This window comes from Pelodiscus sinensis, chromosome 8 (assembly GCF_049634645.1).
Source record: "Pelodiscus sinensis isolate JC-2024 chromosome 8, ASM4963464v1, whole genome shotgun sequence".
NCBI lineage: Eukaryota > Metazoa > Chordata > Testudines > Trionychidae > Pelodiscus > Pelodiscus sinensis.
Genome location: NC_134718.1, coordinates 5,375,634 through 5,402,298, shown reverse-complemented (window position 1 = coordinate 5,402,298; position 26,665 = coordinate 5,375,634). Strand labels below are relative to the sequence as shown.

General features: G+C 50.3%; 2 protein-coding genes across 2 annotated transcripts in view; both read left to right on the top strand.

Moving 5' to 3' along the window:
• FRMPD2 (FERM and PDZ domain containing 2) overlaps positions 1 to 25,447 on the top strand; it is a 43,671-nt gene extending 18,224 nt beyond the window's left edge. Inside the window, exons 11-29 of the mRNA XM_075935621.1 lie at positions 374 to 524; positions 622 to 760; positions 1,980 to 2,132; positions 4,231 to 4,416; positions 5,396 to 5,552; positions 10,092 to 10,293; positions 11,142 to 11,245; positions 13,148 to 13,246; positions 13,892 to 13,999; positions 14,114 to 14,230; positions 16,446 to 16,681; positions 17,110 to 17,304; positions 17,801 to 17,894; positions 18,225 to 18,310; positions 18,488 to 18,635; positions 19,711 to 19,925; positions 21,564 to 21,662; positions 22,373 to 22,737; positions 25,055 to 25,447. Of these exons, the coding sequence (XP_075791736.1) occupies positions 374 to 524; positions 622 to 760; positions 1,980 to 2,132; positions 4,231 to 4,416; positions 5,396 to 5,552; positions 10,092 to 10,293; positions 11,142 to 11,245; positions 13,148 to 13,246; positions 13,892 to 13,999; positions 14,114 to 14,230; positions 16,446 to 16,681; positions 17,110 to 17,304; positions 17,801 to 17,894; positions 18,225 to 18,310; positions 18,488 to 18,635; positions 19,711 to 19,925; positions 21,564 to 21,662; positions 22,373 to 22,737; positions 25,055 to 25,397 (3,197 nt within the window). The 3' untranslated portion in view covers positions 25,398 to 25,447. The remainder of the gene's footprint in view (positions 1 to 373; positions 525 to 621; positions 761 to 1,979; positions 2,133 to 4,230; positions 4,417 to 5,395; positions 5,553 to 10,091; positions 10,294 to 11,141; positions 11,246 to 13,147; positions 13,247 to 13,891; positions 14,000 to 14,113; positions 14,231 to 16,445; positions 16,682 to 17,109; positions 17,305 to 17,800; positions 17,895 to 18,224; positions 18,311 to 18,487; positions 18,636 to 19,710; positions 19,926 to 21,563; positions 21,663 to 22,372; positions 22,738 to 25,054) is intronic.
• A 499-nt stretch (positions 25,448 to 25,946) lies between these two features.
• The window catches only part of PTPN20 (protein tyrosine phosphatase non-receptor type 20), a 28,092-nt gene continuing 27,373 nt past the window's right edge, over positions 25,947 to 26,665 (top strand). The window contains exon 1 of the mRNA XM_006118146.4: positions 25,947 to 26,078. Coding sequence (XP_006118208.2) covers positions 26,076 to 26,078 — 3 coding nt within the window. The 5' untranslated portion in view covers positions 25,947 to 26,075. The remainder of the gene's footprint in view (positions 26,079 to 26,665) is intronic.

The following is a 26,665-nucleotide window of genomic DNA, read 5'->3' as shown; positions in this document are numbered from 1 at the left end:
GCAACCTCAGCTGCTCCCCTTAAAGGGGCCGCCCCAGCCCTTTGGAGTGGCTAGTGCCTGCAGAGCACTGGTGGAGAGCAGTCCTTGCACTCAGAACACCAGGGCCGGGGAAGTGTCAACGTCTCTTTATGCCCTTCCCACCTCTTGCACGTGCACATATGACCAGCCCCCTCATATGTCTGGCTAGCTGCACAGGGAGTTAGCCATCATGTACGGCAGCTGTGGTCTCTGATTCTCTGAGCCCTTCCTGGTGATGTGCCGCAGGAAGGGGGGAGGGACAGGGACACGGACAGGTGAAAAGCAGCAACATTCTGCTCTGTTGAACGGCCGCCGGCTGCTTTGCTCCTCACAGGACCTACCCTTCTCATTTCAGGGAAAGAGTTTTTCTTTTTGGACGATGAGACCAAACTCTACAAAGTGGCCCCAGAGGGCTGGAGCGACCAGCCCAAGAAGAAAACCTCCATCATTAACTTCACCCTCTTTCTGAGGATCAAATTCTTCGTCAACCACTTTAACCTCATCCAGTAAGTGCCGAGGTTGTGTCGGCAACTGGCAAGGAACGTGCATTTAAGATTGAGCTTTGATGCTCGGGTGACCTTCCCGCTCTCTCTTGTTTTGCAGACATGGCCTGACAAGGCATCAGTTTTACCTGCAGCTTCGTAAGGATATCCTGGAGGAGCGGCTGTACTGCAGTGACGAGACCTCCCTGCAGTTGGGTGCTTTAGCTTTACAGGCAGAACTTGGGAATTATGCTCCTGAGGTACGGTAAATACGACACCTCTTTTCCGAGGTGTCCGCCATCAGCTTGTGCAGTGTCCCCCGTTAAGATGCAAATTACAGGGCAACGCACCTTCTGATTGGCTGGCCTTTCTCGGTAGAGTCAGCGAGTCCCAAAGGCTTCACAGTTCAGGTTAAACGAGAAAACCCTAAAGTTTGCCTGAGTGCCCAGAACTTGTGAATTTGCTCGGCTGCAAATCATGGACAATGGCCCTTCTTGGGAGAGTCCGCTTGCACGGCAAGGGCAGAAATCCCAGGAGCTCTCCAGAGTAATCCCCACCAGGGATGCAATTCAAGCTCGGAGGGGCTCGTAGAGAGAAAAACGAAAAGGGAAGAGACAGAATTGAACATTTCAGCCCCTTGCAAGGGCTGCCCTCTGGACTGGGTTGGAGAAGAGGTGCAGGTACAGGGAGGTCAGTGTAGATATTTCTGAACCAGTTACCCAAGCCTTGTGTGTAATACGTGACGTTGTTTCCAAATACAAAGAGCGGCTGTTTGTGTCCAAGGCCAGATCTCCAGTTGGCGTGGCTCCATCGCCGGAAGTGGAGTCACTTTGATTCACAGCGACTCCGGCCCTTCATCTCATGTAAAAGTAGAGTCCCCATGGTGGGGGCCATGCGCAGTTTGTTGGAACAACTGCGGCCGCCCTGAGAACAGAATAGCTGCTGTCTCTGGCCACAGGCAGTTTTACGGGGACACTCCACACTGTGAATATGTACACTGCTTTGCCTCGTGCAATTGCACTGGGGAAAGAAAGCAAAAAGCAGGGCAGGGGACCTCGCTTCCTCTCTCTCCCGGACAGAGCGGGGCTAGTTTCCTGAAAGCATGTGGAAGGGCAGCGGACACAGAACTAGTGGTGCTCCAAGAGCAGTGGGAGCCAGAGAGCCTGGCCTCTCATGGACCCACTAGGCGTGTGGCGGGAGAGATGCTGCACACTTAGGCAGCGGGTATGGGAAGCCGTGCTCACGCTCCCGTGAGGCAGTCTCCTTGCATCTGCCTGCTGTGGTTCTGCACCCCATCCCACCCAGCACACCGCCGGCAGCACAAGCCAGACCGGTGCCCCACGCCGGGTGTCACGCTGCGTGCCGAAGATCACCGCCCCCTCCCTCTACAGCTTTTGCGTGTACTGTATTTTCAGCCCTCTCTACAGCTGCTGGGGGACTAACCCGTTCCTCTCTCGTTTCTCCGTTTCCCTCCCGAAGATGCATGGGAAGAACTATTTTCGCGTGGAAGACTATATTCCTGCCAGCCGGATAGAGAAGATGACCCTGCCGTGCATCCAGCGAGAGCTCGCCAAGCTGCACCGCGTCAACCGCTCCCTCTTTGAAGATGAAGCTGAGCTGGAATTTTTAAGGGTATCCTAAGACACGTCCATCTTTATTTTTCAGTAGAGAGGCCCCGTCCCTTTCTCGTCAGGCCCCGTCCCTTTCTCGTTTCCCTGTCACCTGCCTGCTGCGACATCAGAAAGGGGGCAGGACTCATGTGCAAACTGTGTGCCGGCAGTTTAGGGATACTGATCCCTTCAAAGACTTGAGCGTTCGCAAAACATCCGTGGGAAAACCAGGCCAGCCAGAGCTATGGCTAAGCCAATGAGACACCTAACGGTTCAAAAGTTTCCGTGGCCCCATTCGGCCTGAGCAGCAAACCAAAAGTGTGGGGTCTAGTAGCTCGCTCCTGTTTCATGTGAACATGGGTGACAGGTCTTTCTTTGTGGCCATTTTGTTTCTTTATGAAGGATGTGCAGAGTCCTGGGTCTCTTCTGAACACAGAAGCAATCAAATGGCAGGAAACAGCTTCTTTTGCTCAGAGCCCCAGGAGCGTTCAGTTCAGCTTGCACCCCTGACCCAAAAACCTCTCCCCAGGTTTCTTCCAGTCCGTGCAGCTGCTCCTCCGGGATGCCTTTCTCTAGGTTTCTCTTTGCGTGAGGTTTGAGTCCCGGGATCATTTCTGAGCACATTGTAGCAGGGTGTAGAGCTGCTGGGAGGGGGGACTTGTTGAATAGGGGGGTGACTGAGTGCTTCTCTTAGCCCTCTCCAGCCTACGCACTCAGCTCTGGGTAGGGACAATGCTACACCCCACAGCTGCAGTGCTGGCTCCATGACACGCAGCCCTCTTGCCCGGAGTCGAGCCTTGGGCAGGAAGGGCACAGGGCTGAGCAAATCCTCTGCAATTAGGAGGAGATCTGGTGGGAACCAAAATCCCCTCCCGAAAACTGCTCTCAGACTTGGCCCTCTCTTTAATTACCATTTAGCGAGCCCTAGAATTGGAGCTTCTAGGTGAGTCAGTATCATAGAACCATAGAACTGGAAGAGACCTCAGAAGGTCATCAAGTCCAGCCCCCTGCTCTAGGCAGGACAAATCCCAACTAAATCAACCCGGCCAGGGTTTTGTCAAGCCGAGACTTAAACACCTCTAGGGATGGAGACTCCACTACTTCCCTAGGGAACCCATCCCAGTAGCACATTTTTTTTAAAAAAGCACCACAGGTCCGTAGCCCCGTCCCCGAGTGGAATTACTGAAAGCGGAGAGCTGTTTTCCTTGACACTAAGATTTCTAAAGGCTCTTTGCAATGCAGAAAGCAGATCCCTCAAGCACATAACTCCAGGGCTAGCACTACCAGTGTGTTTGCTGCGTCTTGTGGTGTTTTGGTTGGATCAGAGGAACAAAGGCCTGGAGGAGAAGAGGGGAAGGAACAGAACCGAATGTTTGTGGAGCAGCATTTACCCCCCAGCAGGTTTCTGCTCAGGAGTCTGCACCATGTCTAAGGGTGTATCTAGACTACGTTTTTCTTTTGAAAGAAGATATGCACATTTGGCAGTAATTTGCATACCTTCTTCCGATCGCTTTTTCGAAAGAGGGGTTTTTTTTTGGAAAAGCAAGCAGTTTAGACGTGGTTCTTTTGAAAAAACAAACAAACCCTTTTTTCAAAAGAACCTGTAAACCTCAATTTTTGAGGAAGAAGGGTTTTTTCCCTAAAAGAACCGTGTCTAAACTGCTTGCTTTTTCAAAAAAAAAACCTCTTTCAAAAAAGCGATCCGAAGAAGATATGCAAATTACTGACAAATTTGCATATCTTGAAAGAAAAAGGTAGACTAGATGCACCCTACGTGGCAGGGATGCTGAGCACTTGCATCAACTGTAAGCATCAGAGAGCACTGTATAGGCAACTAACCATCCCTCAGCCTCCCTGTGAGGCAGGAAGGGAAGGGTTATTGCCATTTTACAGATAGGGAAACTGAGGCAGAGAGTAGCATCCCTAGCTGGATGAAAGCTTCCTGAGCTTTCAGAGAATGTGAGCCTTCGGGGGAGCCGCTGCTCCCCATCTCGCTCCCTGTCCTCCGCACAGGTCCCCCTTGGCTTTGCTGCTACCTGCTCCCATACCGGCATCGCAGCTCGGGGAGCATGCATTGCACATAGCGCTGAGTAAGTGCGCCCCTCTCCCTCTTCGCAAAGGTGACTCAGCAACTCCCTGAATACGGGGTGCTGTTCCATCGGGTGTCCCAGGAGAAGAAGGCAGCCGGCGGGGACACTGTCCTAGGAATCTGCGCCAAGGGCATCATCGTGTACGAGATGAAGAACCGCACCCGAATTGCCAGTTTAAGATTTCAGTGGAGAGAAATGGAGAGGATTTCCGCTCACGTGAGTGTGATCCGTTCAAAAAACTAAACTGGGATCCAGCCGTGGGGTTCTGAGCCGCCAGTGATGTTTGGATCGTGAATTCTGGCAGAATGTGTAGCATTGGTCTGGGCAACATTTTTGGTGCCAAACCTCTTTTGGACGGAATTGCCGGTTCAACTCGACCCAAACGGTTCACAAACGTGAGCCGATTTCCGTGAGTTGTTTCAGCTGGGAGGCGGGGACGGGGCTTTTGTGGGAAAATGTCCAGATGTTTTGATTGGGAATTTATACAATCCTAAGGCAGATCGTGGAGAAAAAAAGCCATGTGAAAATGTGTTAGCCCTCCCTCGCCAATGAAACAAATCTCTCATTTCACCCTTTTTTTTTTTATTTGGTCACCAAGCACCATGGGCGGTAGCAGAGGGGTTTTATCATACCAGCTGATAGCCTGCTGCTCTGACCCCTACCTATTCTTCTCTTTTCTCTCCTTTCCTCTCTTTCTCTTTTTCTGATCCCTCTGCTACTGTACCGGGCTACTGTGGCAACTGACCCTTCCTCGCACAGAGCTCTTTCTTTGTCCTTCTTCCTCTCTGTATGCTGCTGACCTACGAACAGAGCTGTTCGGACTTAGCCCGCCCCCCTGCCCTCTCCACTGTGTATTCTGACATTAAAATGATCAGCCAATTAGCATGTTGCCATCTACTTTTTTCCCTTCCCACCACTAGCCTACTGCTGCAGTCTGATTGGCTACAATGTCCATCATTCTTAGGCAGCATGACCAGATGTCCCAATTTTATAGGGACAATCTTGATATTTGGGGCTTTTTCTTATATCCTTAGTCCCATTAATTTCCATGGAGGCTGGGATAGGCCTCACATGTCTGACACGCACAGTGTCCTACAGGAACGGACTATTGTGAATCTGTCAGCAAGCGTTGCGTTCCCCGGGGCAATGTTTTGGGTGGGATATAAAGTGAAAGGTGCATTTTTATTTCTTTTAGAGAAAAAAGTTCATGATCGAAAGCAGCTTCAGTGGCAAAAAACACACGTTCGTCACCGACACGGCAAAGACTTGCAAATATGTCTTGGATCTCTGCTCTGCCCAGCACAAATTTAACGCCCAGATGCATTCCAGGCAGCTTCACCAAACCTCGGCTGGTGAGCGCCAAAGATACTGACTGTCTCGCCGGGATCAGGTGGGGGCAGGAAGGTTTGGTAAGGAAGGAAGCTCAAGGAAAGAGGAGCTGAGTAAGGCACTAAGCTGGGAATCAGCAGATCTGGGTTTGCGGCTCACCACCAGCCACTCCACGGGCTTTGTGCCATCAGCTCATCTCACCCTGCCTCACCTGTCCTGGAGTAATGTTTCCTAACCTCAGACGGGCTGGGGCTTTGGGCCGCTGAGCTAGCCACTGGGAGACGCCCTGGTGACGTGTGCAGTAAAACAACAGTCATAGGAGAAAGCTTCGTTTCACTTAGCTGCAGGAACCCTGCTGGCAATTTTGAGACAATGGATCAGACCTGTCCCTGGTGCAAACACAGACCTGTTGCATTACACTCAGCAGCTGCTGCGCCTACCTGTCCACATGTAGTCCAGCAGGCGTGTTTGCTTGAGTGAGGACCAAATGGTTTCCTTGGTCCTGCCTCAATTCTGCGGGCTGGACTAGACGACTTCTCAGGTCCGGTCCCTTCCGGCCTGACATTTCTAGGTTGTTATGTTTGTTAGGGAGCTCTCTGCATCCACAGCTCTCAAAGTGTTCGGTGAAGATGGATAAGTATCATGGGGAAACTGAGGCACAGGGGCACAGGACGTCACTTGGCCAGGGTTTCACATGCCTCTCTTGATTCCAGTGGAGCGACACCAATTCACAGCAGCTATGAATCCAGCCCACTGACTTCCGTGGAGTTAGGCCAATGAACGCCAGCTGCAGGTTTGACCCTCTGGGTCAGTGTCAGAGCTAGGAATTCTGGGTATGTCTACACTACCGCACTAATTCGAACTAACTTAATTCGAATTAGTTAATTCGAACTACTTAATTCAAACTAGGCGTTAGTCCTCATAGAATGAGGTTTACCTAGTTCGAATTAAGTGCTCCGCTAGTTCGAATTAAGTTCGAACTAGCGGTTTGCATGTGTAGCGCCTATCAAAGTTAATTTGAACTAACGCCTGTTCGTTCGAATTAACTTTGTAGTGTAGACATACCCTCTGAGTCTCACACCAGCGCACGAGCTCTCTTGAGCTGACTTGTTGGATGCTGGGCAATGAGGTTCTATCATGGGCATCGAATGGTTAATATCTGAATCAGTCTCTTTCCAAAATTCTTTCATAGGAAATTACGTTGTTGCTGCGCAGTTTCATCAGCAGGAAGTTGCTCTTCAGAGGTGTTGGAAGGTGATGGAAAGGAGACTGATGTCAAGGGCCCTACCGAATTGAGGGCCCATTTTGGGCCATGCGATGTCAGCGATTTAAACCTACAATTTCATGGCATTGTAATTGTAGGGGTCCTGACCCAAAAAAGGAGGTGTGGGAAGGGGATCTCAAGACTATTATATGGGGGTGTCATTGGTGCTGCTGCCTCTACCTCTGCCCTGCTGCTGGGGGCAGTGCTGCCTTCAGAGATGGGCTGCCGGAGAGCAGCAGCTGCTGGCTGGGAGCCCAGCCCTAAAGTCAGAACCACCAGCAGCAGCAGTAAGGATGGCATGGTATGGTATTGCCACTCTTAATTCTGTGTTGCTGCTGGCAGTCACCCAGCCAACAGCCACACACTGCGGCCACCCAGCTCTGAAGGCAGTGCGGAGGTAAGAGTTCCAATACTGTGACCCCCGTCCCCCAAAATAACCTCCCACCCCCCCCCCTTGGTAACTCCCTTTCGGGTCTCTCCCAAGATGAGAAATGCTGGTCTCCCCCCTGAAATCTCTATGGTATAGGGCAAACGCATGTGAGAGACCAGATTTCAGGGTCCGTGGTGCGTTTTTCAGAGCTGTGAATTTTGGTAGGGCCCTGTGTCGTTAGGGATCCTTTCGCTTCTGACATAACGCCGCGCAGCTGAGAACGGCCGTGCGCGCAGGAGAGCTGAGAGTGCACCCGCCGGCGTGCTGAGCAGCAGGGCTCTGTCATGAAAACGAGTCCACGAGAGATACCAGGGGGAGCAAAACTAATCAGGCGGCAGGGAATTAAAATGTGAGCCCTGATTACAAGCATTTCAAATCACAGACTGCTCCGCCTTGTGCAAGCCATTAGCCTGACGACCTGGGGCGGCGGGGCGGGAGGGCAGTTAGCTTGTCCTCCCGCCCGCCGGGACGGATGGGTTCCTGGAGCCCAGGCGGCTTGGACCCTGGTTCAGAACTAGGCCTTCTTTGCAATCCAGGCAGGTCTTCCCCCAGCATGGCCACGCTGGCAGAATCCCGTCCCTTCCAGCCTTTTCCGGCTGCCTGCATCCCTCGCACAGACCTTCCCGGCAGCCCCCCTTGCTCAGCCATCGCCATGGCAACTCTCAGGCTCTGCGGAGAAGATGGACAATTAACCCTTTCCATGCCTCTGCTCAAACTGCTGAGGTCGGGGGCAGCCTCGGGGTAAAGAAACTGAAAAGCAAGGTTCTGGCGGGTTACAAAAATGACCAGCAGGGAAGGCACTGGAGGTCAGGGTCAGACAAGGGGAGGAGGGGGAATGGGTGTGTCTTTAATCATCAGCTGCCCCCAATCCCCTTTCAGAGGTATTCTAGCCCATTGTGAGAGCGCCTGTATAAATGAATGCAACTCCCTCAGCGTTAGCTTACCCGGGGCTTCCCATGGGCCGGGCCGGGGATGTAAATAGACTCCCAGGCCATCGGGAACCCCTGGGACCACCTCATCGGAGCTCAAGACAGGCCAGGCCCCCAATAATTCCAAATGCAGAACTCATGGGGGCGGATGGGGAGGGGGGAGACTTGATTTAATAATTGCCAGTGATGGAGAATCCACTGCAACCCGTGGGGAGTTGGGCCAGTGGTTAATTGCCCTCACTGGCAAAAATTGACCCCCAGTTTCCAGTCCGACTTGGTCTCGCTTCTGCCTCCAGCCATGAGAGCGTGTTGGATCTTTCTCTGCTAGATCGTAGAACCCGGGGCGGTGGGTGAACCTACGGCCGGGGGAGGCAAGCCCAGAGCCCGCCCCTACTGCCCATGGCTCTCATGAACGCCAAGCCCCCGGAATATGGATGGTTCATGCCCCGCCATGCCTGGGTGCCCCACACTCCAGCTCTTCCCCCAGCATGGGTGGCCTGCCCTCCCCAAGCCTGTGACCCCAGCCTTTCCTGTGTCCCCATACTCAGACTGGGACCAAGTCAGCCCGTACCCATCTCTTTATTACGCTAGCGTTCTTTGAGCCCTTCACTGTTAAGTCATGTTTTCTAATCTTTTAATCACTCTTACGGCTCTTTCCTGACCTCTCCCGTTCTGCGGATCTTCTCTTGCGGCCCCCAACTCCGGCTCTCAGCAAGGAACTGGTGGTTTTATGTAGAGGTGGACAATTAGTTGTTTTTTTTCCTGCCACCAAAATATTCCTTTCTTTGCCAGTGCAGCGTGTGCAGGGCCGCTCTCTCCCTGAGGTTGTGGGAGCATGTGGGTTGGGCTGGTGGTGGTCCACATCGGTGAGCATCAGCTGATCACAGCTGCTCCAGACCTTGCAGAGAGGAGAGCCTTCCCCTTCCAGTTCTGTTGCCAGATGTTTTAGGTGTCGATTTCAGACCTGCACTGAGGTTTAATGGGGCTGCACGTTGCATCTTAGCGAACGTGCAGCAGAGTTCACAAGGGATCTAGGGGTCATAGTGGACCACAAGTTGAATATGAGTCAACAGTGTGACGCTGTTGCAAAAAAAGCAACTATGATTCTAGGTTGTATCAACAGGTGTGTTGTAAGCAAAACTCGTGAAGTCATTCTGCCGCTCTACTCTGCACTAGTTAGGCCTCAGCTGGAGTATTGTGTCCAGTTCTGGGCGCCACATTTCAAGAAAGATGTGGAGAAATTAGAAAGGGTACAGAGAAGAGCGACAAGAATGATTAAAGGTCTAGAGAACATGACCTATGAAGCCAGGCTTCATGAACTGGGCTTGTTTAGTTTGGAAAAAAGAAGATTAAGGGGGGACATGATAGCGGTTTTCAAATATCTAAAAGGGTGTCACAAGGAGGAAGGAGAAAATTTGTTCCTCTTGGTTTCTGAGGACAGGACAAGGAGTAATGGGCTTAAAGTGCATCAGGGGAGGTTTAGATTGGACATTAGGAAAAAATTCCTAACTGTCAGGGAGGTCAAATATTGGAATAAATTGCCAAGGGAGGTGGTGGAATCTCCCTCTCTGGAGATATTTAAGAACAGGTTAGATAGACATCTGTCAGGGATGGTGTAGACGGAGCTTGGTCCTGCCTTGAGGGCGGGGGGCTGGACTCGATGACCTCTCGAGGTCCCTTCCAGTCCTATGATTCTATGAATGAAAGCCAGTCCAAATGAAGAACACAGTACCTTCTATGAAAGGGTTGAAGAAGTTAGAAACCCCTTTCTCACACCCCAACCGCTCGATAGCGTTAGGAATAACAGAACAACGATATAAAATGTCAGATGCCTTGTAAGGCTGGATGTTGAAAAAGATAGAGAGAAAGCAGTTCTGAACGTAAAAGGCCGGAAGAAAGTCAGTGGATTTATCTTTTCTCATTTCCCCTTCCCCTTCAGAGGAAAGCAAGTTTATGGAAATAGTGAAATCAAATGCAACTCAGCACGAACATCTTGCCCTGATTCAGAGACTGTCCCGCTCAGAAAACGTGCTGTACGGGACCAGCCTGGAGCAGATGTCTGGTGGGATGCTGAGCAAGTCTTGCGATAACCTCAGTGTGGAAACCCACAATGGGATCGGAGACAAAAGCAACCTAGGCAGGTACGTTTAAATTGCCCTTTCCCTCTGCAATTGACTAAAGAGCAGAAGTTGGCTCAGTGATTGGGCCTGCGATTTTTACCTAAAACCTTTGTCTGACGGGGTGTCCAATTCTAGGACGCTGTATGAAGGCGCAGAGTTACTTCCGCTATTCTGCTCTAATGTCAGACCAGGAGGGTCCTATCAGCTCCAATATTGGGACATACAGAGATCTGAAAATCTCTGAGCCAGAGGGGACTAAAGGTAGAGAGAGAAGGGGTCCTGTAGTAAGAAGCCCTTGAAAGCAGCCAAATTTAGGAGAAGGCTTAGGCTGAGATGTATATTTCACTATCTTCTTACTATATATTATAGAAATGTTCATCTATCTGTCTGTCCTTCTGTGAGTCTGTTTGTTCAAGAACTCTTCCTGAATGGTAAGTGTGGCAGGGAGCTTCCTCTTATCGTAACGTACAGCACGGCAAGTCAGGGATTGGTTGTGCCAGGACAACAGGATGTGCCTGGAATTCGATTGTTTCTCATAAAATGGAAAGGGAGCAGTTGGGTGGGAGGGATGGAAGAGGCGGCTTCGCTGAGTGTAAATGACACTGTTAATTGATAAGCACCCACTTGTGAGTGAATAGTTGATCGGTTACACTCTCACATCCCTCGTGGATATCAGATGACCACTGTCGCCAGCCAGACGAAGCCCAGCCTTTTCTGATAAGGAGACCTGGTGGCCTGAGTTCATGTCCGGGAGCCAGCGATTTCTCTGTTCCCATCTTGGCTCCCACCTGCTTTGAAAAGCTTTCTGAAGAGGGAGCGTGCTGCTGTCCATTTGTGTCGTTAACGTCCGTCTCCTGGGTTGCCCCTAGCTCCCACTCGGGACTGTCCCAGTCAGAAGTACACATCAGTCTGAATGAGAAACGGCGGAGCTATGACTATCTCTCCATCCACTCCGCTCCGAATACAGCCAGCAGTGAGTATAACTATCTGTGACGCACGCCGAGACGGGCCCCGGGTTCATCATGTCCCAGCGACTGCAGATCAAACCCTTCCCTTTACAGTGTAAAAGACTAATGCTCTCACATACAGGCCTGCAAACTAACCCAGGCTTGTTCTCTGTGCATCCCCGTGAGCCGTCAGGGCCCAACAAGCCAAGCTATTCCCCAGGGGTGTGTCTAGACTACATGCCTCCGTCGACAGAGGCATGTAGATTAGCCAGATCGGCAGAGGGAAATGAAGCCGCGATTAAAATAATCGCGGCTTCATTTAAATTTAAATGGCTGCCCCGCTCTGCCGATCAGCTGTTTGTCGGCAGATTGGGGCAGTCTGGACGCGACGCGCCGACAAAGAAGCCTTTCTTGATCGGCACAGGTATGCCTCGTGAAACCAGGTTTACCTGTGCCGATCAAGAAAGGCTTCTTTGTCAGCACGGCGCGTCCAGACTGCCCCGGTCTGCCGACAAACAGCTGATCGGCAGAGCGGGGCAGCCATTTAAATTTAAATGAAGCCGCGATTATTTTAATCGCGGCTTCATTTCCCTCTGCCGATCTGGCTAATCTACATGCCTCCGTCGATGGAGGCATATAGTTTAGACGTACCCCAGGGGTGCCCCCTTGTCTTCAGGCAGGCTGCCCAGCTATATCCACATGCCTGCTGTGAGGCTGCACAAAGCCACACGTCCAGTGTCCACCTTGCAGTAAGGGCCGTGGTTCCATCGGGGAACCCACTCAAAAGCCATCGCCACGCGTGGAGCTGCCTGGATCCCGTTTCCGCACCTGCCACCTCCGCAGTGCATGGAGACCAGGCCCTGATCTGAGAAAATGTTTTGGGGTTGCTGCCCTCGGCGTGGCAAGGCCTAGCAGACTGAGGAGCCGAAATCTCATTTTCAACAGGGATTTAGGCATCGACAGTCGAGGCTGCTACGTCCGTTAGGTGTTATAATGCCGGGTGCAGCACAACCTGGATGCCTTTTCTAACCTGTGCTTTAGGGTACCTAAGTCCCTAAATAGATACCTGCTGTGGATTCTTTGTATGATCATGGCACCAGTCATGCCCCACTGCGCTAGGCACTGTACATTTCCAGGTGTGTTACCGTAGTGCCTAGGAGAGCCAGTCGTGGGCCGGAATCCTCTTGTGCTGAACCAGCGTAGAACAGAAAGATTTCCAAATGAAGGGAAATATTTATTGGTGGGACATTGTGGGGGCAGCTTGCACTGACCCCTTCTGTAGATACGTACAGGGCTCTCCATCTAGCACAGTGGTCCCCTACCTTTGGGGCTGCTGGGGGCGGAGCCACTCACGCGCCGGGCACCTGGGGGCGGTGCCGCATATGCGCTCAGGGGCGGGGCCACCCCTACACCGCGTGCCCGGTGCTAGTGCCACCCATTTGCCGCACTCCCACGGCCGGCACCGCTCCTGTGCCGCATGCCCAGGGGTGGGGCTGCCCATACACCATGCGCCCGGAGCCAGTGCTGATCCTATTCCGCCCATATGCTGCGCTCCCGAGACCGGAACAGCCCATGCGCTGCATGCCTGGGGCCGGCGCTGCTCCTGTGCCATGTTGGGGCCGCCCATACGCTACGCACCCAAGGGCCGGTACAGCCCATGCGCCACGTGCCTGGCGGTGGGGCCGGCCCCGATCACTCGGCAGGCGCACAGAAATGGCCCGGTGGGTGCCATGGTGCCCGCGGGCACCGCGTTGGGGACCACTGATCTAGCACCTCTGATCTGCGACATACGAATGCCCAAATATGCGGAATAATGTTGAAATGAAGAGGAAAGCCTCTTACCTTCTAAACACACAATGACCCAAATCATGGTGGAGTCCTTTCCTTGTCTGCTCTGGCCTGTTTACTCCAGCTGTTTGTTTCTGCAGCCCCAGGTTCCCCCGTCAGCCAAAGAGAGAACACGCTGGCTGGATTAGAAAGAGAAATCATTTGTGTCACCTTAAAACGAGATCCAAAAAATGGGTTTGGTGAGTACGGGGCGGGAATGGCATGTTTGCTACCAGGCCTGTCCGAGCGTGTTTATAGGCCTTTAGATTTACTCTTCCTTTCTAGTCAATACATTTTTTAAAAGCTCATTCAAAAAAACAAATCCTGGTTAACAGGCTAAGCTATTCCAGCAGTTGCAGAAATGCTGTCAATTTCCTGTGTGGGGAACAGATATTTGACAATGGGCTGTTCAGTCTAACAGAGAAAGGTCTACTCTAGCATGAGCCAATGGGTGGAAATTGAAGCGAGGCAAATTCCAAATGGAAAGAAGGGTGAAGTTTATAATGGTGAGAGTAATTAACCACCGGAACAGTCTCCGTCCCTGACAAAGTTTAAATCAAGATCGGCCGTGTTTCTAAAATACTTGCCCGAGGAATGATTTGGGGGCAGGCCTGGGTGATCACAGTGGTCCCTTCTGGCCTTAGAATCTATGGGAAGAAAAAGTGCACTCTTAAAGTCAAATGCACGCTGACGTGCTTCCCAAAGATGGGCCTCGATGAGGCAAAATCAAAGAGCTCCGTTCCCCAGAGTAGGCAGATAGTGGGAAAGATGCTTTTGTTTTCATAGGGTTCCTTTGTAAACTCACGCCAGCTTTTCCAACTTCTCACGCTATCTCACTTTTGCAGGTTTTGTAATTATTGGAGGAGAAAATGTGGGGAAATTAGACCTTGGAATATTTATCGCATCAATTATCCCCGGGGGACCTGCAGACAGAGCGGGGCATATCAAACCAGGTCACCATCCACAGTTTTTAATTAGAATTCAAATACTTTCATGGTTTAAAATAAACCGATTTGACCTAATTCCCCCTCCCCTCCTGATGTGTTTTGTTTTAATCCTGTTTGTAGGGGGACGACTCATATCCGTGAATAATGTTAGCCTGGAGGGTGTTTCTTTTAACACTGCAGTTAAAATTATACAGAATTCTCCTGATGAAGTGGAACTGATCATCTCTCAACCCAGAGGTACAATAGGGTTTGGGAAATGAATGGTTTTCTGGGTCATGATCAGTGGTTGACTCAGGGCACTGTTAATGGGTAGAACCTTGCAAGGATATAAAATTGGTACCCACGTCTGCAAAAATGATCTGTGGAAATCCTCATTCACATCCACAGATGCCGATACCCACTGATATAAAGTGGATATCTGCACATTTTCAGGTTACTAGATACAAAATATGTATCTGCATCCCTAAAAATGGATATCCACGGACTTCCCTAAAAATGGGCATGCACGGATTTGCAGGGCTGTTTTAACGGGATACCTTTGGAGCCTTTTGCTTCTAAACTGCAGGTCATAATCCGGTCTCGTTCGGTAGTAAGTGCAAGTGACCACAAGTAGCTTCCCTGGACAGCTGTCCAACAGTCACTGTGAAATGAGCTGGTGATCTGTCCCAGCACATGAGAATCGATGGGCACTTCGATGCAGGATTGACCCCATGGTTCACTTCTTAGTCTGTGGGTGTGCACCTCACAAGTGGCCAAGAAACACACGTGCCATTGAGCCTGGGCTACCTTGTCGTTCATACATAAGAACATAAGAACGGCCGTACTGGGTCAGACCAAAGGTCTATCTAGCCCAGTAGCCTGTCTACCGACAGTGGCCAGCACCAGGTGCCCCAGAGAGGGTGGACTGAAGACAATGATCAAGCGATTTGTCTCCTGCCATCTCTCTCCAGCCTCTGACAAACAGAGGCCAGGGACACCATTTTATCCCCTGGCTAAGAGCCTTTTATGGACCTAACCTCCATGAAATTATCTAGCTTCTCTTTAAACTCTATTATAGTCCTAGCCTTCACAGCGTCCTCTGGCAAGGAGTTCCACAGGTTGACTACACGCTGTGTGAAGAAGAGAGGGTTACCAGGGTCAGATTAAAACTAACGAGGGTCCAGATGCAGAGCCAATCAAATCGGTGGGGGAGGGGGCAGGAGGGCCTTTGGCCTGGGCCCCAAGCTCAAAGGGGCCCTCATATTTAGACACTTGTTCATTTTTTCTTGCACAGAAAGAGGCTAGACAAGCGTTTGTTCAATACAAATATAATCAAATTACGGCTCACTCTTTTCCTGGCGCCTTATTTTGTTTTACGCGTTGTCATTTTTTATTATGGCCAGGGACCTCAAACGCTGAAGTGGCCCGGGCCCCTCTGGGCCCCTGAGAAGGCCGGCCCAGATGCACCACACAAAGCATTCCCGGAAAACAACAGTCCCCCCCATAGACACCTTAAACTTCTTCCTCCGGCTCTCTCTGACTCAGCCCCTTTGGACCTCCTGCACCGAATGGATCCGTCCCTCTCAGCGTTCCCATAGGGTCTTGATATGTCCTGGAACAGGATCCGAGCTGGATCCCCAGCGCTCAGGAGCTCAAATATTAAGGTGAAGGGCAGAGCATAAGAGCCGGAATATGGGAGAATAGAAAGTTCCATTCTTAGTTCACTCTTGGTGCTCCACCTAGGGGCGTGTTGAGGGACACTGGAAGCGCCGTGTGGGAAAGCTACCTGTTGTGTGCTTTACCTGTTCTGACGTAAGGAGGAAATTCTGCCCCCTGGGCTGTCAGACTAGCAATCAGTTCACTCCAAAGCAGAGAGGGGGAGAAAACAAAGAAAATTTCGACGTGGGAAATCATCAAATCCTGAAGATGTTCTGACATCCGCATTGGTTAAGAAAAGGTGGTTGCCTTCAGACATGACAGGAATGAATAGTGATTGGTTGTCTCAAAAAAGATGACACAGATAAGAAATGTCAATAGATGTTAAAGCCGTTAAAATATCAAACAAAATAACGAAGACTGAAATGTGATTTCCCTCCGACACTCCATCTACTCTTGCCCCTTTCTGGGGCTGATACATTTCTTAAATTTGTGTGTGTGTGCTAAAAAAGTTTCCGTGCTCCATCTTAGTCCAAGAACAAAGTTTGTTCTATTTAAAAATTCAGCAAAATATTTTTGAACTTCTTGAGTGCTGAAGAGGTGAAATGAATAACCTCACCCTATATTTCCGAGCAGAAATTCTTATCTTCATTATGGCATACAACTCTTACTCAAATTTGGCTTGTTTTGTAAATGGCCCTGAGATTTCAGGAAAAAGTCACTTTTGAAGCGAACTCCTCCTATGTCAATACATCATAATGTCTTTCTCCCCGGATTTTTGCACCTGTCAGTGTTTGGTTTGGCTCTGTTTCCACAGACATATCTGAAGAAGGAGTCAACGAGGAGAAGAATCTGTCAAGGAAAAACAGCACTAGTGGATCTGAGATCTCTTGTGCAGACAGCAGAAGAAAAAAGATTCAAGACTATGATATGGCATCTTCCAAAGGACCAGACATAAACACAGACGAACTTGAAAAGGTTCTTTCTTGGAACTTAGCCCCAAAATTGGCTCCCAAGATTCCTGTGTTTTCAATCGACAACATGGAAAGAGAGGTAACCACAGTTTTGATATTGCGCAGCTGTGACACAATGACAAATGTAGAATCATGGAATCAGGGGACACTGGGGGCTCATCTCGACTATGGGGAAGTTTCGAAAGAGGATATGCAAATTCCGCGGGAATGAGGTTTACGCGGCTTTTCGACAAAGGGGAGGGGCCGGGTTGCTGAAAAAAAACGCGTCTTGATTACTTTCACTTTCAAAAGCTCCACCCTATGCGGATACCACATGTTGTGTCTGCCAAAATGTGCCATAGATATCTGCATCCACACACACGTGGATGCAGATACCCGTGGCTATAAAGTGCATATCCGTGGGTTTGCAGGGCTCTGCTTACATAGTTTGAGTCACATTCTAGCTATCAACATGGAGGAATGCAGTGGCCATAAGTGGCGTTTCTCTGGATTTACGTTGCTGTAAAGGAGACTAGGACTGAGCCCTTTATTTCTGCTGGAATATCTTTTTTTTGTCTCCGGTGTAACTGTCTCATTAGTGTTTATATTTTGAGACAGGAAGCCAGCTCCTCCCGTTTTCCACCGTCCGCCAAAAGCAATTCAGATGAAATTTATTCTGTGGAGCTGGATAAAGAAGATGGGACTTTTGGTATCAGCGTGACTGCAAGTATTATTGTTGGTCTTACAATGCATCTGTAAAGTCAATGAACCTGGGTCTTTGGCAGGGATTGAACCTGTGACCTTAGGGGCTAAAGCCATGAGCCTCAGTATGGCTCTAAAAGCTATGATGCTTAGCTAAAGCTGTACTGAGCACATTACGCACATGTATGGAGCTAGGCCTGTTAGCAGGCTTTAAGATGTAACCACATTCCTAGCGGTATGGGGAGGAGTTTATGAATGATTAGGATTAAAAAACTGTGTGTAACTGTATAGATACGCACAGTGCTTTACGTTGATCTGAGGAGCATGTTACAAACCAGATATAAAGTGGGGGAAGTGTCTGTTTCCAGCCCCTCCCAACAGATTTTAAACATAAGTAATTTCTGAAAAACTCCGTTCAGAATTTGCTTCTCAACATCTCAGACTATTGCTTTGCTTTTACCGGGGGAGGAGAAATCATGCCGAGGCACTACTGTAAAGAGTGGTGAATATTTTTCAGGGTGGAATCAACACTAGCGTGCGTGATGGTGGGATATACGTGAAGTCCGTTATTCCCGGAGGACCAGCTGATAAGAATGGACAAATAAAGAAAGGTAGGGCACGTGACAACACGATTCTGTGCTGCAGAACTAAATGTGCGGGGCTGCGTTCTCTGCAGGGACTTCTGAAATGGGTTAGCGGTTCCAAGCTGGAGGGGCAGACAGGCATAGCTTCCAGCTGTCTGGGATGCCGAACATGCAATCGGTGTCGCTCGTGCTGGCTCTCAGCACGAGGGCTAGCGAGGAAATACGGCAAACGCCGCAGGAATGGGCAGTCATTGTAAAGCCTAACTCGCCGAGATCGGTCACGAGCGGCAAAGTGCTGGTAGCTCATGCCTGTGTGGTAGAAACACCAGAGCGACTTGCCCCAATTGTCTGCCCCAGGGGATCGGCTGCTGGAGGTGGACGGGACCAGCCTCTGCGGCATCACGCACAAGCAAGCTGTGGAATGCCTGAAGAAATCTGGCCAGGTTCGTGGAAGGGGGAAGCTCGTGATGGAGCCAGGGGCAACTTCGTGTGAGTCCAGAGGAGGGGAGCAGAACGGGGCCCAGGCGCATTTCTTTCCTGCTCTGTTGGTTAGGGAGAAATGAAAAGCTGATGCTGACTGTGCCGGGGGTCAGTGGAACTTGTCCATCATCTCCTGTCAGGTGGCCAGGCTGCTGCTAGAAAGGGGACAGTACAAATCGGCAGAGCTGCGTCCAGCTGCTAACGGCAGCTCGGAGGAGAAATCGGCCATCGTTTCCCTGGCAACGCCCTTGTCGGTGGGTCCCCATGGCTACTCCTTTGCAACAGATGGTGAGTGATGTTGAAGGCATCTGGGGTGTCCTCCTCTCGCCCGACTCAGTCTGCTCTGTAAGAAGTGAGGGAAAGATCACGCGCGATTTGCACTGGGCAGACTATTTCCTGCCGATTGTGCAGTGTAAACTACCTCCTGGGTCAGCGGAGTGACTCCTGGTGTAAGCAAGAGCACAGTCCGGCCTAGTAGGCATTGTGAGTGACGCTTTTTGCTTTCGCCGGGCATATGGACGGTTAAATGATTAAGGGACGTGAGCCAGGGCACTGATCAGGATGGGGCATCCAGCCCCTTTCTCCTCCTCCACCGCATGCTCCCGCCAGGAGCAGCCAGATGCTGCCATGAGCACAGGGACTTTGCCAAAGGAGGCAGGGCTGTGGCGTATGATGCACAAACCTTGCTGGAGAACCAGAGCTGAGGAGAGCTGTTACTGCCCTTCTTTGACGGTCCAGCAGGTCCCACTTCTTACCGGCCCCTCCCCGTTCCCCCACAAGCACTCAGACAGCAGGGTGCCCCTCTCCTCTGGCTCCTTCCCAGCACCTTTCTTGCAGCAAAAGCCAGTATTTGGCCGTATGTGTCTGGAGTAGCACATGTCCCTCTGGCCTGGAAGAAAAAATGGGTCTTATTCTGCTCTGCACAACCCCAGATGTACTCGAGTAGCCCCCCTGCTCCGTACTCCTGACTGATGCGGGTGAGAGACATCGGAATGGGGCTCAGTAAATACACGCTAAGTCACTGCTAGGTGTGCGAGGGAGCCCAGCCCCGGCGCAGATCTGCCACAAGGCCATGTCCCTCTCCTGCGGCGGGCATGCCCGGGTGCGACCGACCGGGGTTGACTCCTCCAGCGATGCACGTGGCGGAACAGAATCCAACCCAGGCCGTCAGAACTGAGCCCACACGGCGGGGCTCACAGCAGTCGAAAGGCATAAAACCGTTCTCTCGGTCATTCCCGCCTGCAGGCTGCCTCTGCTGCAAACAGGGAGGCAGAGCGGGTCGTTTTCATACCGGCACTCTCCCGAGCGGAACGGGAGTTGTGCGCCCAGAGCAGGCTCATGTTCCTGTTCCCTCTTTGAACAGATAACACCTTTGAAGTCAAGCTGACGAAGAACTCCAGCGGCCTCGGCTTTAGTTTTCTGCAGATGGAAAGAGAAGCTTGCAAGCACCGCGGAGGAGAAATTGTGAGGATCAAAAGACTGTTTCCAGGGCAGCCGGCTGAAGAGAACGGAGAGATTGAAGTCGGGGACGTCATTTTAGCTGTTAATGAGAAACCTATTCAAGGACTCTCGTATCAGGTACCACGCAGGGCTCTGAATGGGCCGCCCACAGTGTAACAGATTCATTAACTGTAAATGAAGTTTCACTGCACTATTTTATTCTCGCCCAAAGGGCTCAGGAGAAGCACCGTTGTACCGCGTTTGGATAAAATCGTTATGTCGAATTTCCTTCACTATTTAATTGCCTTGCTTTCTGCCATTGACACACAACATCTATTGGCAAACACACATATTACTTAATTAGCTGGAGTCTGTGTTGCTTTGAGACATGTGAGTTGACACGTTTTCCCCGCTGGTTCATGGGTGTTTTATAATGTCAAGCTAAATACCATGTGCCAGATTCTAGTCTCCGGTTATAGAGGTGAAAAATCGGAATAAATCCATTCCCTTGAATAGGCATTACTCCAGGTTTTACACCAATAGAACTGAGATTCAAATCTAGGCCTATCTTTGCTGTTTATTTGTCAAAATATAATATTTTCTTCCCTTGTGAAGTCACCGGATAGATCTACATTAATAAAACCATGGTTAACGAGGATACCCAGTGCTGCATAGAAGTGATAGGGTGTCACTTTCTCACTGAAAATGGGGTCAAACGCTTAGAGCAAGGGAGAGGGCATTGGAAGACTTGGGTGTGACATGCTGAGTCGCAGAGATCCCCTTGAGACTGTCACTTGATGCGATGATCATGCCACTGAGCCCTCCTGCCTGCCCTTTGGGGCACTCCACCACCCTGTCCTGCTGGGCCAGAAGCTCCGGTCTCCCCCAGCCAGGCACAGAGTTGGAATAACAGCCCCCAGCAGAGCAACACAGACACTGAGAAAAGCTCAGCTCTTGGAAGACTCTATCACAGGGACCTGACAGCACCCAGAAGCGCAGCCCAAGTGAGACCAAACCCCCAAATCAATCCATCTCACTCTACATAAAAGTTTTACCCCGAGTAACCTCATAAAGTGTTCGCTCCCTTTATCAATGAATGAGAAATGGACACAACTGTCCCAGGTCACAATAATTTACACTGGGTTTAAATAACAAACAAAAATGATCGTCTTAAGTATAAAAAGTAAGATTGAAGTGATTGCAAGGGATAACAGACAGATCAAGGTACGTTACTAAGCTAAAATAAAACAAAACAGGCCAGCTAAGCCTAATACACAAAGAGAAATTGCTACAAATCCTAATTTCTCGCCCTCAGGTAAAGTTCTTCTCAGGCCCTGGTGTGTGGTTACTTTGCCAAGGCCAGGCCTACGCTGGTCACAGCCTTTGGCCGACACTGTTAATTATCCCTCAGGCTCCAGCAAAGCTAGCAGTTCCTATAGAAGATACCAAATCAGGAGAAACCTGGGGAAGGGGTGTGTGTGTTGGTGCGCAAGAGTTTTAGGTTCTATGACGTACACTACTTGGGTGCAACTTACACCCCTCACTGCAACTGAAAGCAAAGAGCCACTGAACCCCGGGGGCCACTGGAAGGCCAAATTCTGAGCTAGCGTAAAAGGGCTAATTTGGCCTTTGGATGCACGTGCTAGAGAAAGGTTTGTGGGCACCAAAGTGCATTCTAGTCCCAGGAATGTTGCTCTCTTAATCGGGAGGGGTGCGCTGCAGCTTGGGAGCTGGGCGTGACCTCGCCAGGCTGACGGCATTTCTCCCCTCGCGTAGGACGTCCTGCACTTGCTGAGGGGCGCTCCTCGACAAGTCACGCTGCTTCTCTGCAGGCCTCCCGACGGGCTTCTTCCGGACATAGACCCGAGCGCACTGGTAAGACAAGCCTTTTCCGGACTGCGCTTGCATCTGTAGGCCTGGAAACCCTCACTGCAGGGAGTCCCAGGCAGGACGGACCTGGAGGATTCCCCGCTCCACAAGGGAGCTCTGGTTTTCCTTTCCTTTCTGTCCTAGGCTGGTCCCCTGAGAGAACTTTCCAGCCTCAGCCACTGACCAAAACCGCCTCTTCATCACCACCCCTGGGGCTTTAGAACGTATTATCCATACAGTCGGCAGCCCATTCCATCCCCCCCCCGCTCGCTTCTGGGGATGAGACAGTAGCAGAAGGAGTTTGGCTGGTGTGTCAAATGTCTCTAGTGTGGCTATGACCAGAGAAGGAAATTAGGTTCCGGTTCCTCAGCACCTTGTAGCGGTTTGTTCCTAAAGTCAGCTGAATTGAGAGGACACGTTCATCACGGTCTAATCTTGGGCCATCAGAACCAATACACATTCATTAACATTTATGAACATTTTAGTTAACCCCCTCACCCCCCACCCTCGATTGGCCCTCCCCCTCCTTCCCACGAGATTCAGAGTTACGTAGCAAGCTAGCGGCTGCTTCCGCCATGCCTCCAACACTGTAACTACAACCTGTTGATATTTGTGCTGCTACGTTCCTCTGGCCAGTAACAGAGGAAGATGGAGAGGGACTGATGGGAGAGGGAGAAGAATCTAGATTAATCCCCCTCTCTCTGCTGTGTTGGTAGACCCCAGCACCTTCTCCGGTGAAGGAGTTCGGGACGGTGACACCAGCTACCCCAGAGCCCAACGGGTGTGTGGCTCATGCCGATAGCGAGCGCGACAGTACCTCTCCAGAACTGGAGGACCATATGGATTCCCAAGTAGTGGCCTCTTGCAGTGACCCTCCCGAGGAAGAGAGCCTGCCTATCGAGGAGCAGGACACAGAACCCCAAGAGAAGCCACGTGGCAGGCCCGGAGCACCCAGGGAACGCATGCACAAGCATCTCTGGAAATTGCGTCAGGGTGCTCTTGCCTCGGAGTTGTTCCTCTCGCTGGAGGACGAGGTGAGGCACAGCTGCCTCTCGCCACAGGAGAGCGGAAGGGCTGGAAGGTAAGCAAAGCGGTGCTCTGCCCTTAGGACTCTGCCCCACCCCCCCGGGAAGTGCTGGGGGTGAAACACCAGATTCTGTGCTTTGAACTGCTGTGTTAATTGGCCAGCATTTCCCCTGGCCAGCTGTTCCTGCCGGTCCCAGCCTGCTATCTCCACCCTCCCCTGCCTCCTTCCTGGTGCTGTGCATTGTGAGAGACTTGTATGAATAATGCAGTATGGAAATAAAGTGCATTGTCCCGCCAGCACCTCAGGCAGCTTCCACCGAGACCAGAGGAAGGCCCCCTACTGACTAACCTAGGAATTAAAAAGCTTCAGAAGGTGGCCGAGTTAGTCTGTAACAGGAAAAACGTAAAAAACAACCAATGGTTAGTCTATGAAGTGCTACCAGACAACACATGCAGATGGGATCATGAGCTTTCATGGGCACAGCCCACGTCTTCAGATGACCGGAGTGTTGGCTCTAGGAATGAAAGTTACTGAGATCTGGTCTAAGGTCCCCGTGGACTAGCAGAGTGGCACAAAAAGGCTGCAGAGCAATTGAGGATCAGTCTGGCCCAAGGTCTTTCCCAAATCCTTTGCATTACGTACAAAGGGACGCTCACCCTGTATTAGAAGCATAACGTCCACAAGACTCCTTTTCCAGATGTACCATTCTGAAAGAAAGGAAAGGCTGTATCCTTGCTCAGAGACATTTTGGGGAGAGGTGGGGGGGAAAGGGGGACTACAGGTTCACCCCACCTTTAGCTCACACGCACATTTCTAGTGTGAAAACGTGGGTCAATTAGCGTTTATGGCGTTGGACGTTTTCCTGGCAGAAAACAGTTTAAATCAGAAATGGAAGCTTTTGTAGTAACGTGGCAATTCCAATGGCAATTTTCCCCCCCATGTGAGAAATATCAACTTATCAACTTAAAAAGTCATTTAGTTTCAACTTCTGAATTTAAATAAACTCGAACAACATTAACCCTTCATATCAAAATGTCCATTCAAAGGGGTTATTTTCATTTCATTTCAACGTAAGATATCCTTCTGCTTCAAAAAAACAGAACCCATTTGTTATTTTCATCTGACCTGGATGAAAATTTTCATTTCCAATGGGTTCAAAACGTCCCACAGAAGAAGAGACCTTTTAAGCAAAATTCCACATGGAAGAGAATTTTTTTTTTATCAACTCCCGTAAAAATGCCTAGCTTTATATTTCAGAGCCTGGGGCTGCCAGCCCAGTTCCGGGGGAGCAGGCTTCACTGAGTGTAAACGACACCGTTAACCAATAAGCATTTGCTTATCAGTTAAATGGTTAGTCATTTAGGGAACATCTACCCAGCAGGGCTTAATTCAAAATAAGCTATGCAAATTGAGCTACGTCAATTGCGTGTCTTATTTCGAAATAGCTTCTTTCGAAATTGGGAGCGTCTACACAGCACTTATTTCGAAACAGAGCACTCTTCCTCCGACTTCCCTTACTCCTCGTACAATGAGGGTTACCGGAGTCGGAGTAACGAGTCCTCCAGCGTGACAGTATTTCGACATTATTTCAAAATAACTGCCTGCTATGTAGACACGGACTAAGTTATTTTGAAATAATGTTGCTGTGTAGACATACCCTTACACTCAAACACCCCAGCTACGTCTACACTGGCATGATTTTCTGGAAATGCTTAAAACGGAACAGTTTTCCATTATAAGTATTTCCGGAAAAAGCACGTCTACATTGGCAGGATGCTTTTCCAGAAAAGCACTTTTTCCGGAAAAGCGTCCATGCCAATGTAGACGCGCTTTTCCGCAGAAAAGCCCCAATCGTCATTTTCGCGATAGGGGCTTTTTTGCGGAAAACACTACTGTGCTGTCTACACTGGCCCTTTCCCAGAACAGTTTTCTGGAAAAGGACTTTTGCCCGAACGGGAGCGCATAGTTTTTTCCGGAAATGCGGCTGATTTTCCGGAATAAGTGGCCAGTGTAGACACAGCCCCCTAGTTTTATTATTTAGCCTTTCTTCCATATGTGAGAATAAAACTAAAGCTAGTCACAACAGGAGGAAACGTTTTTGGAAGATGTTTTGAGAAAAACGTGTCTGTGTTTTGCAGATTTTGAAACCTGCACTGACCGGGCTAACTGTAGAAAAAGCAGAGTTTGGCCTCCCGTTTGATTATTTGCATTATGCCTGGGGCCCATGAAGAGCAGTTTAGTGTCCTAGCTGTTTAGATAAGCCCTCAGGGAGGCAAATCTGCATACAGCAAAGGTTCCAGTGTCCTGCTGGTGAAAAGTCTGGAAGACAAGTCCTTCCTGTTCTGCAGTCACATGAGTTTTTCTTTGCCAGCCCTGCCTTTGAGAGGAGTGACGATGACCCGGCCAGTACCTATTGTGTCCCTGGCAGTCTCTCCACCACCCCTCTCAATGAGGAGTATCTCACGCTCAGCTCCACGTCTCTGACCTCGCTCTCGTGTGGCGGAAGCTCAGATACAGCCTCCACCGCTATCGCCACCCCGCAGCCGCGCGGCCCTTCCTCGGTCCCTTGGACTGCTCAAGAGCCGGGCAATAGTGACAATGAGTGGGAGGACCTGGAGGAACTAGAGGGAGAGGAGAAGGAGGAGGTATACACCAGGGTAAGGTACTATTGTCATGACCCATATTTTTATCACAGTCTGAAATACAGGGTCTGATCTGGCTAGGCCCAAAACCCTGCATATGTGCATTGCTTGGGGCATTGAAGACTGACGGCCAGACCCCGCCCTCTAGGGTTGCCAGGTGTCTGGTATTGGCCCGGTATTTGTAGCCTCTGTCCGGTAAAAAAACCCAGAAAATACCAGACATGTAAAATGTCCAGTATTTTCTGTTTTTCTTGGACTGAAGGCCGCTTGGGACATTCTTCCCCTGCTGTGTGTGGTGGTGGGGAGAGTGGGGAGAGTAGGGATTTAAAGGTGCAGTGACTTTTTTTTTTCCTCAACAACTTTGGTCCCCCGTTTTGTTTTGTTTTTTCTTAACCATTTTTTCCCCTGCCGTGTTTGGTATTTTTTGTGAAAGTATCTGGCAATACCTACCCCCCACCACGGTGAATCGGCGTAGCTACGGCTGATGCTGATTTATCCCAGCTAAAGAGCCGTTCCCTAATTTGTATCTGCAACGTGAAGGAAGACGGCAAGAGGAAGGAAAGTGTGAAATGCATCTTGTGCTGCATTTGGCAGGAAAGGGAGGTGCTTGTTACTGTGACGAGGTCGGAGAATGAGGACTACGGATTCACGGTGGTTCCAAACAAACTGGACAACTGCCTGTATGTGGAGGAAGTCCTGGTGGAGCCTGTCCTATCTGACAAAAGGCTGAGAAGAGGGGACAGGCTCATTATGGTACAGAAATCCTTTGAACTAAAAAGGAGGAAAAAACACCAGTAGACCAGTGTCCTCTTGCTTTGTAGTGGGGGTATAACACAGTAGCAATGTTAATTCATTCATACACTAGATCGTTAGTTCGAGCTAGGTAGGGTAATGAGGGCAAGCGGAGTTGCAAATGAAGCCCAGGATTTAATTATCCTGGGCTTCATTTGAATGTTCCTGGGCGCCGCCATTTTTAAATCCCCCTTAGTCCGAACTCCGTGCCCGCGGCTACACGCGGCACAGACTAGGTAGTTTGAATTAAAGATCCTAATTCAAACTACCGTTACTCCTCATTCGAACGGTAGTTCGAATTAGGATCTTTCATTCGAACTACCTACTCCGTGCCGCATGTAGCCACGGGCACGGAGTTCGGACTAAGGGGGATTTAAAAATGGCGGCACCAGGGAACATGCAAATGAAGCCTGGGATATTTAAATCCTGAGCTTCATTTGCAATTCCGCTTGCCCTCATTACCCTACCTAGCTCGAACTAACGAGCTAGTGTAGACGTACCCTCACTTATTTATATTAGATGTAACAAGCTCCATTGATAAATAATTC